Below are 16,043 nucleotides of genomic sequence, written 5' to 3'. Positions count from 1 at the left end.
TGGAATATTGCAAATTATTTTCCACTGGGTAATTAAACTAAAATATTTCATTTTCATTAGAGGAAAATTGCTCAGCAAACAGAAAACTATTTATTCATTTAATATTCTAAAAGCAGGCCATTGGTCACAAATGAGATGCAAAAACATCTTGTTTGTGATCAGTGAAGAAGGAAACTTAGTAAATCATATTTTAAAGGAAACTTAGTAAATCATGTTTTGAAGCACTGCATAATGGTGGCATTATTCAGCCTGTCCTGGGCTAATTTAGCTCCCTGTATGGTAACTCAATATCTTATGAAAAAAAATCATATTGATCTCAAAGTCTGGTTTTGTTCAGAGACAGATATATACACAGATCTGCTACTACAATAGGAATTGGCTTTATATTTCCATCATGTTTCTCTAGGAATTTAAGCATGTTTTAAAAATAGTACACCCTGCAACACTGTTGTATCTCCAAAATACTCTAAAAAAGTAAGGATTTTTTTTCTTTAAAGTGCTTGTAGAAACTCATCCAGTAGAAACTAGACTGCTCCCAGACAAGCATCATGAAGAATCACGTTTCAATCTGACACAAATGGGGAGAATCTTTTTGTTTCCCTCACCCATAGGAACCATCTCTTATCTATCTCCAGGGACATCTTAGGCTACAAGGTGCTAATGTAGGAGACTAACAGCAATGAGGACTTGCATCAAGGGTCTCACCTGTCCCCAGTCTCCAGCAACCCAGCGAGGAGGAGGACATCGGCCTAAGCTACAGCGGATGCGCACTGGCGGCTTGTTCTCATCTTGGCATTGTGCAGCTGGAAAGGTTTTTAGAAGATCACTGCTTTTGCACAGGACAATTCGGTGTTTGAATCCTGGGCCACACTTCGGTGTGCACTGAAAAAGAATATTTATCCCAATAAATAATTAAAATCTCAGCAAAACACCAATGAAACTCTCAGAAATGCTATTTGTAAAGCAGAACATGATGATTTATGATCTTACAATTCAACTATAATCACAATATAGTAATAATAATTTTTAAAGGTTTAGAAACACAAACAAGCTGACTGAAGATTGTTTCATTATGTACAAGTTTTTCTAAGTTTTAAATTTCCTTTGCTACAATGTTACTATTTATGTCAGGCCTAAGAAAACCACTGTAAAGTAGAAAGGCCTGCCACATGTAACACTATTATGAAACCAGTTCGACTATTTCAATAATTAAAAATAAGACAGTCTGTTCTTAGTACCACCTTAGTACGGTCTTCATCCACTTCACTTTATCCACAGATAATGAATACATTTTTCATCAATACACAAAAGGAAAGAGAAATGCTGGATTTGATTTCATAGAAACCACATCATTTAGATATATCAAAATATTATACCCTCTCCTACAGTGTATGTTTTCCTCTCCTTTCCTATTTAAATTTTTAACCCTTATTTCACAGTTTTGCCTTCTTTTATCACTCTTGTGCTATTCTGGCAGCAAGCAGACAATAAAACAGCCACTTGAAAAAGGGCTGATGATCACTTTGGCTTTTCGCCATCTTCCTTCACCATGGTGCCACTGCCATTCTCCTTCTTTTTTCCTACTGATCATTAACTGTCATACACAGTAGGTCAACTGCATAATGAGGAAGAGACGAGTGCTAGCGAAATTAAAACTCAAGAACTTTCCCAAATCAGTCCCTTTATTGGCATGTTCATCTTTATTCCATAAGCATATCTGCAGTATTTGGATCAGAATCAGTTTTCGACAGCATAAACTTTACATGCAGATTATGCTAACCTGTTCAAGACGGGAAATGCCTTTAATATGCAGAGACAAAACATTATTTGGGAAACAACATGATGTGGAACTGGAGCAATATTCAAGAAATCACATACCAAAGGCTTTCCACACATCCAAAACAACTCACTATATCACTGGGGAAAAAAGAAACACCCCTAAGATTAAGACAAAAAAATTACTTGAGTGAGGCAAACTTCATAGTTTTATGCCTAATCCTGAAGCATCTTTGAGTAATTTATAGAAATTTTCAAACAGCTCCACAGTATTATGTACAGATATACCATATGAATATGGAAAATTTTATATCTCCATCTACATATACCTCAAAACAAGAAGAAAATCTCCAGAGGGAGGCACCTAAACTAGTCCATATAGAATGAAAAGGTTTATTCCAAATGTTATTGCCACTTGGATTTAGGATCTTAAACTGGGCTGCATAAAGATGAGTCTTGCATTTGAAGTTTATAATCCAGAATGCAAAATGCATATATAATCACTCTCCTTAAAATGTAACCTTTTCTACCCTATTCAATCTTTTTCTACCAAGGTACATCTCTTTATATACAATAGTTCAGTATTCAGAATTTTGAAACGGACTAAACATATAAAGTTTCAAAGGTCCTTATACTACTACACTAAATCTTGTGCACACTGCCTACTAGAAAACCAGATGAAGGAGGGAAGTAAGAGAAGATCTCTGGTAGAACTACACAAATAATACTAATGATAGAGACCAAAACCCAATGACAGTTAATATGTGAGGTCTTCGAAGTCATGATCATGACTAATCAGTTGGGGTTCAAATTCCAAGGAGTGTTATAAGTACATTCTCCCACATGTATTTTGTGCAAAACACTTGACTTTTTAAGTAGGATGTAGAAGTATGTGCCCCTTCCCAGCTGAGTGCTTAAAAATCACATCAGTCTGTCAAAACAAACAGAAAAGTGACAATGTTGAAAGGACTGTGTCAAAATGTCAAAACGCAATGGACCTGTGAGGTTCCATAATCTATAGAGGATGTCAGCAAACAAGCAACAAGGACTAAACTTTGAGTTTATGAGCATCTTCCTTCTAGTACTAATTGAAGACACAATCTTGAATCTAAATGTAGGATTCCATCTGAAAAGATCTTTCTCCAGCTACTGGTACCAGAAGAAAACAACACTCCCTTTTGTGGAGTTATAGCAAAAATTCTACCAAGATGGACTACACTGGATCCCAGAAATGCAAGTGAAAGAAGGAAATAAGTTGCCTTCAATAATACTGAATCACTAAAAATAATAAACCCCAGCAAAATTTAACAAAAAGACTCTACGCTTCCAAAGAAAATGAAAAGAAAATACCCAGATAAGCCAAACAAGGAAAAATTATCTTCCATTACTAAATGCTTCTAGAATTTCATGCCTTTGTGGAAGTCATTAAGACAAGTTATATGTGCTTGTCTCATAAGGCTCTTCCCAAAAAATCTTTAGAATATTTTTTCGGTTTTTTTAATAATTATCCTGAAAAATATAAAAGGAGTAGTTTAGAGGGGGTAGATTAATTCTGTCAAAGCTCAACTATCACAATGTGTGAAAAACCTTATGGCACTAGATAAAAATTACTACATTCCAGTGGGAAAGACATCCTTAGTTTTCATTTCAATTTGATAAAACCAGGCTTACTACATCCCAGTGGGAAAGACATCCTTAGTTTTCACTTCAATTTGATAAAACCAGGCTTACATTTTCCTAAGGACTTCATCAAACCAGTATGTTTGCAAAATGTCTTTGTTTCTCTGACCAAAAGCATACACAATTTCTTGTAAATAATCACTTAAAATTTTAAGAACATGTAATTATATTGAGTGTCAACAAATGTATAAGCAGATAAAACAGTTCTGTAACTGTTTTATTTGTAATATGCATTGTTTTGAGTATGAAAAGAAAACTTCATATCTTGCATTCCAGAGAAAATTAGCAAGGTTTGTCATTGGTTTAAATGGGATGAGTATTCAACTCTTCATTTTTAAGTTCACTCTTGTTTTCCTTTTCATGTTTCTGTCAGAAATTCATATAAACACACATATAAAAATGTTTATATTTACAGTACTATGAGGATTTTAATATATTATATTATATTTCTGGAAAACATTAACAGGAAAAAGAAAAAGCAACTTTTCTCATTCTATTAAAATGGTATCATCAGTCAAAACAGTCTGCCAAGCTACACAACTAAAATTCATACCAGAAAGAAGCCTGGTAGTTTTTCACAACCCTGATTAATTATCACAACCAGAAGTTTTGTGGAGTTTGAGTCTTTAAATTAGAATGATTTTGTTCAAAATCTTTACATGATCCTGCTGCATAAAAGCCTAGACATGACAACAGAGTGAAAAACCACTTCAGGTAACCAGTATGTGATACCTGTGGGAGAGAAGGAGCTAATTTAGGCTATAGTGACACTGTAGGTCACGGGCATTTTCATAAGAGGTAGGAAACAAAACAATGAGGCACAGCTGAAACGTCCTCTGGGAAATTTTCCTTCTAATCCTTTACTTAGCAAGCCCTGACAGAAAATCTACTAATATTCGGTGGTCAGAGGTCCTGCCTCTGCTATCACCAATGAGCTAACACAGTGAAATCTCCTTACCTCTGACCAGTCCAGAGCAACCCACTGTGGGGGGCAGGACTGGTTGTTGCAGGGCTCTTTCTCAACAGGCCGGTGTGTTAAACAGTTGGCAGCATCCAGCGTCTCCTCCTCAGAGGGGCCAATCTTTCTGATGCAGAGAACTGTCCGCGAACGCATTCCTCCATCACAGGTCTTACTGCACTCGGACCAATCTCCTATAAACCATCTGGACAGAAAATGTTAGGAGGCTCAGTTAAACACATTTCAGAAACAGAGTTGATAACTACACAAACCAAGAATGCAAATAGTGTAAATCACTAAACTGAAGTAATTTTTAACAATATACACATTCATGGTGAAATAAAGTAGAAATTTATGGGTCTTTTTACTAAATATTTTAATTTATGCCTCACTGCAATCATATCTTCCAATAATAACACTACTTTGTATTTTTCAAGAGCAGCAATTTCCATCCTAGCCTACAGTAGTTAGAAAGGAGTGTTTGAGCCTGACAAAACTGAAGCTATTTATGTAGGTTTGTATTGGACTTGTCTGATATAATTTCTGTGAAAGTGGTTTGCAACTGGAAATGTTTGGGAACCATTGCTGAAAGTTACATCACAAGTTAAAAGGCAAGATATTTGCCTCTTTGGTATCATTACAATAAAATCATTTTATCTCAAAATTGGGCTTTTTGAGAGTAAATTCTCATCAGATAACAAGACATTTGTAAATTTATTAATAAAATGCTACACTGAAATGTAAAATATTCTTATCTTTTAAACTGAAGCAAACACTAGTAAGACATGAATTAATCTCATAAAAACAATCATCTCAACAAGCTCCTTTAAAATTTAAAGAATTGCACTATAGGTGGTAGAAGGAACTTCAGAGTGCTTCTGCATATGCAGTAGAAACCAAGAATTGTAAATAATATTAGATTGCTTTGTGCTGCTGCAGAGAATAAAGCAGCTATTAATCTGGCTGCAATATTATATATTTCTACTTATGACTGGCTAATGCAGCTCAATTAAATAGAAATATCTCTTCATATTGATGAGCACATTTGGTCTTCAGTATTTAATGTTGATTAGTTACTCGCCTGAGGCATCCTTGCAAAGGATGAAGTTGAAGTCTAGTATGCTATCAAATGTTGCCAAAATGCCAAAAATGCCAGGCATATCAGTCACTGTGGATGCTCCTGGAGACATGCCTGGAGCTACCTCATAAGATGTCTTTTCTCAAGCTGCTGTCAAAAAAAAAGTTCTGCTATCCTCTTTTGTGTTACATTATGTGTAATATATCCTAACATGAAACTAGATCGATGCAGAGATGGAAACAATTATGTCACATTCTGTTGTTACTTTCCCAGCAAAAGGAAGTTGATTTGTGATTCTTAAGAGGCATAAGATCAAAAAATCTTATGCCTTTACCACAACAGGGAGAATCTGAAGCTATTCAGAGCTTTCAAGAGGCTGAAGAGTTAATTTTTAATTGATATTATAATTTGCTCAAGCGACTTTGCTCTCAGGTACCTTTAATATTTATACTGAATGATAAGACAGCACTATTCATAATTCACAAAAATATGAAATTATATTTTCTTGAAATCTGAAATGTAAGAGTTGCTTATTGTCATAACAAATTATTGAAAATAAACATAGTCTTCTGCTGTTTAAAGACATCAAGTATAACGTAACTGGCATTCAGTTAGAAAGGACATAATTTTCCTTGCTTTTGGTATGCACCAAGAGAAGAGTAGAATTCTGCTAATTTAAAAGGGAAATATTTGGCCAGTTCATGCAAACACAAGGTCTTACTGCATGATAAAACTTCCACAGCCAAACTTCTTAGGATAACTATCTGTTATTTGAACAGCCTCCTACTTGACTACTTACGGAATCAGGAATTGAGAACTTTTCCTTAGTTTGGCACTTCATATTGATTCCGGGGGGAACATGAGAATGGAGGCAGATGTGGATTTAGTTGCTCTGATATGTTGAAGTAGATGCTAATTAATACACTCTACCCATTTTCTGAACATTGATGTCTTGAATTTCCCCATGTTAATCAATGTCCCTGTTTTACTGGATGGGGAATCCAAAAGCTTCCCACTCTGTAGGCTCAGTTTAGTTAGTTTGTAGGAGTTTTTTAAGTGGTGTCAGTGAAAACAAAAACAAAAACAAAAAACCAAACCAAGCAAAACAACAAAAAGACCCCCGAAATTAAACTAGTTTGGAATAACTTTGTTAACATTACTTTTTAAAATGCTAATTTGCTAATAGTTAAGCCACACAAAGGAAGGGATTGGAATGTGTTTGGTAAAAAGGAACTGATCAAACATGACTGCTTTTAAAGTCTTGCTCTCAGGTGCACATAGTTGGCGCACTCAGAGCCATGTCAAACAGTGTTATCTAAACAGAGGACAAAGGCATGCCCTCCCAGGATAAATATATTTTTACACATAGACTGTGGGGACAGTGGTTTTGACTTAATTTAGACCTGTCTGACAGATCTTGTTACTCAAAGGTAACAGCAGCGTAATGGTTTCACTTGGCTTTATGCCAAATGAGTGTGTTAGGCGACACAGAGACATGAAGCGAAAGAGACACTGCTCTGCCATCCTTCAACCAGGCACCACACCAGGGAAGCAGCTAATGCTCTGGGAAGAGACTGACTTTAGCTGGAAGTTCATTGACCTGCTGTGATTTAATGCATAATCTTGTCTTGCTATTCACAGTGTCCTTCATGCTACAATTTAGCAGTTTCTAAGAGACATTTACAAGTGACCACAGTATTGTGCAGTATCTGCATTTAATTAGCATTAATGATTTTCATACCCAGTTGGAATACAGCTACAGATTATCACCAAAGCCAAACTAACCAGAGCTTGGGAATCAATAAATTGTTGTATCTGTTCCACCTTATCCACAAGTTTTATTTGTCCCAAAGCACAAGGAAAGCTGTTGTCACATGTTGATACTATTTTTTAGTACAAAATATCACAACTGTTTCTAAACAGGTTTTTGTATTAAGATTAAGCTACGCTTTGTGTCCTCGCCAAACTTCATTTCTGATCAGATGAGCTGTTGGGTTTTTAATTATCAATACATAGCATACATCTATCTTTAAAAATAAATCTAAATGGAATCTAAGCAACTAATCCTAAAGGCACACAGCATTACTCTTCAATACTGAATATGCTGGAGAAAAAGTTTGACAAAATTATTGCCAGGAAATGGTTTGGTCCTCTTAGAAGTTTCTGTATTTGCCACTTCTCATGTGAATGCTTCAACACAAATGTTAATATAACACGCTTTAGAATAAGGCAAACATTTCAGATGCAATATTAATAACTAGGGTAAAGTTAACTTTCACCGCAACATTATTTTTATCATTGTTGCCTTAAGAATGGTCCCCAGTTCTACTCTGTGTACTACTCACTGCCTATGACACTCATATCCTAAGAAACTGTTTTGCTAGATTCTATTTACTTAGAGTATTTGACGCAGTTCAAACATCACTATTGTCCCACAGTCAAGCAGAGATCCTCAATGCATTTTTTTAGAGCTGATTTTAGAGGAACAAGAAACTGAAAACCAAACCCAAATACCTTTTCTGATAAGGCAGGACATGAATACTAGATGAGAATCTTATTTGGTTAACAGGATTTATTACAGATTATGAAGACTTATCTTTCTATGCAAAACAATGTCCATCTTAAGTGATTAATGACTTACTCAGGTGGGCAAGGCTCAGTGTTGCAGGCTCTTTGGTTTTCTGGAGGCTTACTGTCAGGGTCACAGTAATTGTTTTGTACAATGGAGCTGTCATCCAGCCTTTTACACACCACCTCTTGTTTCTGGACACCTTGGGATGAAATGAAAGATCATTAATTAATCATTCTTGCTCTTCTAATTTTTGAGTGTAATTCTTTAAGTATAATTTCACCTATTGATTATTAATTCTACCATCCCACTTTATTTGGCCGAAGTCTACAGCAGTGAGAATTTAAATTGACCGAATGCCCCTAGCCACAATAATTTTTTCATTTTCCTTCAATTTTAGGCCATCCCAATCAAAGACGAACTTAAGATTCTGTTGTTTTCTAAAAAAAAAAAAAAAAAGAAATATATTTACATATTTACTAGATGTTTACTATTTATGTTGTTTAAATGTTTAAAATTTAGATGTTTAAAATTTACTATTGTTTTCATTTGTATATTGCACAAAATCCATTCTCTGTCTGCTATTCTTTCCTAGTAAAGACATTTAAATTTCCAAAGAAAACATCACCAAATAGAATGTGGTCAGCACACTTCAATGCAGAATTATTGTTTATATGCTCTGGTTTAAAACAAACCAGCAACACTGGGAAACAGCGTTGCATTTTCCTATATTATCCTACAATTTTTATTATTTTATTACATTTTTATTATAATTTATTTCATTATATTATTTTTTCAATAAAATAATAGAACTATAATTTATTTTGAAAGAAGCAGTTTGTCTCTGTGAATACACATTTTGCCTGGCACTTCCAGTTCCTCTTTCATTGTTAACCATCAACAGGGTAATTTGGAATTGATCAGTATTGCCAAAACATGGTATATGACTGCCAAGGCAACATTATAAGGTAGTTTATTAAGCATATTTTCTGAAGTTTTTTTTTAAAAAAACAGTAAAGAATGACTGATATGATGACAGTATATTGTTGCAATACACATTGCCTTCTTCTTCTCATAAAAACATGCTGTAAGATGGTCATTAGAATTTTAAAAATGTGTATTTGAAATTCACATGCAGTTTTTATTGAACATGCATTGTTATAAAACTGAAATAATCGCATTATCTGTACTTAAAAGCTTCAAAAAGTCCTGTACCTTTCTTCAAAAGAGAAGCAATTATTTAACTTATTCCAAAATGTGAAATTAATATCATTAAATGGGGATTAAAACCTCCTGCTTCAAATATCTGCTAACTACCTCACAGCCATCTCTTCATTTTTAAGACATACATAGAATCATAGAATGACTTGGTTGCAAGGGTCATTAAAGATCATAGAGTTCCAACACCCAGGCTGTGGGCAGGGACCCTTCCACTTGACCAGGTTGCTCAACGACCCATCCATCCTGGCCTTGAACACTACCAGGACTGGGGCATCCACTTCACTGGACAACTTGTTCTGTGCCTCACCAACCTCACAGTAAAGAATTATTTCCTAATATCTCATCTAAACCTGCTTTCTTTCTGTTTGAAGCCATTCCCACTTGTCCTGTCAGTAAATGCTCTTAAAAAAAGTCCCTCTCCGTCTTTTTTGTAGGCTTCCTTTGGATCCCAGATGCCTGCAATTAGGTCACACCTAAGCGGTCTCTTTCTCAGGCTGAACCAATCTAATTCTCTCAGTCTTCCCTTGTAGGAGGAAATAATATCCTCCTTTGGCTCTTGAAAAATAAGTGAAATATCTAAATATACGAGAAGCTGTGACAAGATTCACCTTGACTACTATAATCAATGCAAAAACTGCCAACAGAAGAAAATAATTCAAATCAGACCTGACAACCTAAGCAGGAATATTTCTAGCAATTTTCTGCTCACATTTCACCACAATAAGAAATAGTATTTAACAGGCCAAGACAAACAGCAATGCCAGTAATGTGGCACAGCTAGGTGATGTACAATTCATGTTGAGTTCTGACTAATAATTTATCCTTTCTATCACAAACTGCCTTAATTCTCTTGGTTGAATAGGCTGAATGTGGACTTCATAATGATATTTTCCTCAAATATATTTGGTTCAAAATAATTTATACACACTTTAGAATTAAGCATTGTAATAATGCAGACCATTCTCACAAATTTACCTATTGGATAGCAATGATATTAATGTTATATTTTTACTGCATTTCCTACTGGCATCAGACACATTTCCTTCTCGAATTTGGCTAAAAACTGGCACTCTTAACAAATTCATTTTTGAGGAATTTTGTAATAAGAAAATATTCTAAACTTCTATGATTGCAAAGTATCACTCAGCTTTAAAAAAAATTTGCAAGTGTGTTATTAACCGAATATTGTTCAGGTAGCATATCACCTGTAAGAGAGTACTCACCCTATTCACTTATAGTGAAGAATCTTTAATTGATGCCAGCAGATACATCAATCAAATTTTTAAAAGTTCTGCAGCATCTTGTCATACAGTATATAAAATTTACATAACTGCTGTCTAATTTAAATATTATTTATTAAAAATCTCAGATTAAAAACCCAGAAAATAACTTTTAAGACAAGAAAAATAAATGGAAAAAGCTAGAAGTGCTGTTTTTATCCAGACAATAGATACAACTTGGTTTTGCCCCATATTGGAAAACTATTTTTAAATTATGAACTCTTCCCTGAGTATATGGTCTCTCTTAAAAGTAATCTAAATAACACAGATAAATATATTCATTTTAATACTGGAGGGAATCATTACAAGTAGTTAAGATAGAAACATTCTGCTTTCAAATCTACAGATTTTTAGTTTATAATAAAAGACATAAAATGTCCTCATGACTGGTCAGTGCAACCCTAAGAGAAAACAAAACTCCAGTGGTTTAGTGACCATAATCCCCTGAGAACTGAAATGCTCCGCAGATTTCAATTCACAAATAGTCTGCATGACTTTCAGCAGCCAAATTTTAAATTACATGGAGCACATTTTATTCTTGAATTAAAATTGCAGGCATGTAAATGCTGTAACTATTTTTAAAAGCAATCCCAAAAATTGTGGCTTGTGATTGCAACAGTTAATTATAAAGATGCCAGTACCAATACATAGCGAAACTTGCATCTCTAAAACTAGTGCATGCTGGTTAACCCAGACATACTTTCTGAGCTCGCTCATCAGATCACAAGATGTTCATCTCAGAGCCAAACTTATATTTTCTTTGATTAGGAAAAGTATGTTTTATTTGCCTAAAGATAGTTTCATAATTCATCTGAAGGCATGAAAGAAAAATATAGTAGGCATCACTCTATATGTGTTATGAGCAGCAAAGAAAACTGAGCAGCAATCAATTTACTTATGATACTAATAGTATGCTATTTTATAAAAAAAAACCTATGAATGTCTGAGATATTTCATCCATCTGGAGATGAACTCTAATAGAATGAATGAAATCCCAACCAATTCTTAGGACAACTGGCAAATTCCAGACAATACATGCTGTCATTTGCTGCCATAATTAAACATGAAAGAAATTAAAAAGGGAGTAGGTAGTTGAGTTATTTTTAAATGCATAAAATATAAGAAACATACAGAAAGACTTAGTTCCTTGCTAGATTTTTTAAAACAATACCACCAGAAGTTCACTGCCTTATTAAGAATACTTGTGGATCTGAACAGAGTAATACACGTTCTCTTGGGAAGTTACAAGACATAAGGAAGGACATGTCTGAGAGTTAATAAACTATAATTCTGTGATCTACAAGTGATATAAATGCTCTTTCCTTTCACTTTCCAGAATTTTCATAGTATTGTTTCAGTTCCTATTTCTACATGTCTTGTTTTTGATTTTCTCTGTGTTTCTCATTAAATAATATTCACGTCCTTAAAAAATATATTCTGTTGTTGCCATTAATTTTTTTCTGATTTCCCTGTGTTCTCTCCTTTCCCACTCCTCTCTCTATAGATAACTTCGTACATTGCAGTATACTCTGGCATTGCTTTCACATCATCTTGTCCAAGTTTGACACTGGCTATAAAGACCTACCAATATAAGATAAACCCTTACCTCAAAATAGAAGAGTTTTTACTGTACTTTAAGAAAAAAGGGAATTAATATGAAGAATACATGTTGATCAGCTTTACATTATTTTATATATATATATATATATATATAAAATGCATGTTATATAATTTTTTTCCCAGAAGAAAATAGAGATTCTGGTGCACAAAAAGAAGAGCTGCAATTCTGGATCCCCAAGCCTAAGAAAAATACTGATATTAAAAATCAGTGAAATTATATCCTCGTCCTATATATGAGCATAGAAATCCTACATAAATAAGACTTCTCTGTCATCAGACATGTTTTTTAACTATCTGGTAAATCTGAAGATCCTCTTTTAATGAAAAAAAAAAAGAAATATCAAAATAGATCTCAGACTTTGGAGATCTGGTTTCTTCTTGATTCCCTGTACAGTGAGCATCAAGGTCAGTGGCAGAAAAATTATGTGTACCTTTCTCCTTTAACGTAAGTGACACTACAAAATACACAATTTACAATCTCTCATAGAATGGGTCAGTTTGGGAGGGACCACAGTGCATCATCTGGCTCAAATTCCCTGCTCAAGCAGAGTCATCCTGGAGCACATGGCACAGGACTGTGTCCAAACACTTCTTGAATATCTGCGATGAGAGAGAATCTACAACCTCTCTGGGCAACCTGTTCCAGTGCATGGCCACCTGCACAGTAAAGAACTTCCTCATGTCCAGCTGGAATTTCTTGGGAATCAGTTTATGCCCCATCAGTTTATGCCCTCTTGTTCCATTGCCTCTTGTTCCATTGATTGGTACCACTGAGAAGAGCCTGGATCCATCCTTTTGTCAGCATCCTCCAGGAGCTCCATACCTCTATTGTCCTGAGGAGCCCAGAACTGGACACAGCACTCCAGGTGAGGCCTCATTAGGGCTGAGTACAGGGGCAGGATCACCTCCCTCCACCTGCTGGCAATGCTCTTCCAAATGCCCTCAGGGTACCACTGGCCTTCTTGGTACTTGTCAGCCAGGACACACTGCTGGCTCACGGACAGCTTCTCGTCCACCAGGACCACAAGGTCCTTCTCCACAGAGCTGCTCCCCAGCAGGTCAGCCCCAGCCTGTGCTGGTGCCTGGGGTTGTTCCTCCTCAGGTTCAGGACCCTGCACTTGCCCTTGCTGAATTTCAAATGGTTCTTTGTCCGTCTCTCCAACCTGCCGAGGTCCTTCTGAAGGGCCACACAGCACTCCAGGGTATTTGCCACTGCTTCCAGCTCTGTGCCCTCAATGAACTTGCTGAGGAGGTATCTGCCCTTCAAGCCATTGATGAATAAACTAAATAAAACTGGGCCCAGTATTGAACCTTGGGTGACACCACCAGTGCCAGGCCTCTAACTAGACCCTCTGGCACTGATTATGACCCTCGCGGGCTGTTCACCAAGCCCACACCTCCCGAGTTTGCCTATGAGAACGTTGGGAAAGGGTATTGAAAGCCTTGCTGAAGTTGAGGCAGACAATACCCACTGCTGTCCCCTCATCCAATCCAGGCAGCTCTTTCATTGTAGAAGGCAATCAAACACCTGATTACCTTTAGTGAACTCATGCTGACTACTCCTGATCACCTTCTTCTCTTCCATATGGACAGACATAGCTTCCAGAATGAGACACTCTATCACCTTCACAGGGATTCTGGCTCATTGTTTCCTGGGTCCTATTTCTTGCCCATTTTGAAAACTGGGGTGACATTTCCTTTCTTCCAGTCCTCAGCATCTCTCCTGATATTCATGACCTTTCAAAGGTGATCATGAGCAGCCTTGTTACAGTATGCACCAGCTCTCTCATCACTCATGGATCCATTCCATCAGGGCCCATGGACTTGAGTAGGCCTGTCTAGTTGTTTCAGATGAAATCCTCCTTCCCTAAGAAAGTGTCTTCCTCCCAGCACTCCTCACCCTGGTCTCCTCAGCCAGGGATCCCTGAGGTCTGGTCTTGCCAGGGAAGATTGATGCAAAGGCACTCAGGAACTCTGTCCTCTCATCTTCCCTCTTATCAGGGCCCCATCTCCATTTAATAATGAGCCCACATTACCTTTTTTATTTTCTTTTGTTACTGAAGTCCATGGTTATAATCTTTCTTGCTGTTCCACTGCCTCTTACTTCAATACAGAATTCCACAATCTCATGGTCACTACAGCCAAGCCTGCCTCTCATAAAAGATCTTCTTCCACTTTTTAGAGGCAATCTAAACATGTAACTGTTTCTTTCATAAACTCTAATTTACCTCCTAGATCATTCTATTGAGAATACAGGGGCATAGAAGGTATAATGTCTACTGTGAAGACCCCATTGACTTCAGGTGTCTGCGTGAGTTTTCACATGAGATGATGAAATTCCTTGAATGCTTCAGAGGACAGAAATTCCAGAGAGCTATACATACAATAATGAACTCATAATGAGCTAGTAAGAGTGTAATATATGCTTTGAGTTGCTCAATACCATGAGAGAGGAGGCAGGAATGGAATCCAGAGTTCTGGCATTGTATTAAACCATCATAAACAGGAAACTTTTCTTGTACTTCCTATGCTCTTCCTATTCTATGCTCTTCCTATTCTTCAAAGTCAAGACAGGCCCTAGAAGAGACGTCCTGTTTCAAAAGTTAAAGTATTTTTATTCTCCTGATGTGAATATTCAGCACAGCAGAAATGAACATAATATGGAAGTACATAGAATAATATAGAATAATATAGAAAAGACAGCATGTTACTATTCAGTCAAAGATTGTATAGGTTTCTCCCAGCTTGCTCTTAGCTCGTTCCTTGACTCCTGACTGCTCTAGTCACTAAGATAAGGCATACTAGCAGGTCTAGGAAAAGCTGAATGCAGTGGATTGCTCTTAAAACACTATGAAGAAGAAACAGCACAAAAAAATCAGACACTTCTGCAATATAAAGTACTCCAAAATTATTTCATCTTTGCACTGTCACAATGTCTTTATGCTCTGCTTCATGACATTCAACACATATGCTCAAGTTCACTTTGGTTACTACATCAAGCAATACCCATGTTTTAGGAGTCACTAAGCAATTAGGACATACTTAAGTCATTAAGCAATGAAGAGACAGACAAACTGATTTAGAAAGAGCTAGACGTAAGCAGTGCACAGGGACATAAGGCAGCCTGTTAATATGGCCCCTGGTCAAGTCTCTGCTTAACAGAATATTTACTTTAGCTAAATTTTCCAGTTAAAGTCTCTGTCTTTTCAACCTTTGTTTCCTTTTCTTTTTCCTGACTCAGTTCCTCTTTAGAGGAGCATACAGTGTTTTGGCATACAGTGAAATGCATTTCATAAATTGACAGAAATAGCAGGAGCAGGTTCTCTCATGGAGAAAGTAGATACATGTTTCAGCATGAATTATAGCTACAATGAAATAGATGTTTATGAGTAGAATGCTCAGTGAAAATAAAAGACCCCAATATATCCTTTTATTAAACTGAAAGAGAGGACAAAAAAGGTGTAGTTCAGCCACCATAAGCTACCAAAGAAAATCTCTCCTCCACTTCTTCTGAGTTTAAATTAATACATATATGCCACTTTAGGGATTCACAAATCTTCCCTTGAAATCTAATTAATTAAATGCAGATTTTTAAATCTTGAAAAGTACCTACTCCTTCACAGCCAATTATTTTTTCCACTGTATTTTGTCAAATGCGTGAAATTACAATGACCTCCATGACAGAATATCCATGGCCAAAGTCTGATCTCTACCTAAATCAACGGGAGTTTTCCCAGGATTTCAGAAAGATCATTAGCACATTACCATCACAAGAAACAGGATCTGACAATACATTTAAGGTTCTGATATTGGAACTTACTTTCTCTATGAGCTAAGCACTTCTCTTCTTTATACTTCTCC

At 36.2% G+C, this 16,043-nt stretch overlaps 1 protein-coding gene across 1 annotated transcript in view; it reads right to left on the bottom strand.

Annotated features, from left to right (window-relative positions):
- Positions 1–16,043, bottom strand: part of ADAMTS6 (ADAM metallopeptidase with thrombospondin type 1 motif 6) — a 141,099-nt gene that overhangs the window by 6,627 nt on the left and 118,429 nt on the right. Inside the window, exons 21-23 of the mRNA XM_005429297.2 lie at positions 8,134–8,263; positions 4,415–4,619; positions 706–882 (exon numbers count right to left, since the gene is read on the bottom strand). Coding sequence (XP_005429354.1) covers positions 706–882; positions 4,415–4,619; positions 8,134–8,263 — 512 coding nt within the window. The remainder of the gene's footprint in view (positions 1–705; positions 883–4,414; positions 4,620–8,133; positions 8,264–16,043) is intronic.

The sequence above is a fragment of the Geospiza fortis genome, unplaced genomic scaffold (assembly GCF_000277835.1).
Source record: "Geospiza fortis unplaced genomic scaffold, GeoFor_1.0 scaffold397, whole genome shotgun sequence".
NCBI lineage: Eukaryota > Metazoa > Chordata > Aves > Passeriformes > Thraupidae > Geospiza > Geospiza fortis.
This window is presented reverse-complemented; position numbering and strand designations above follow the sequence as displayed.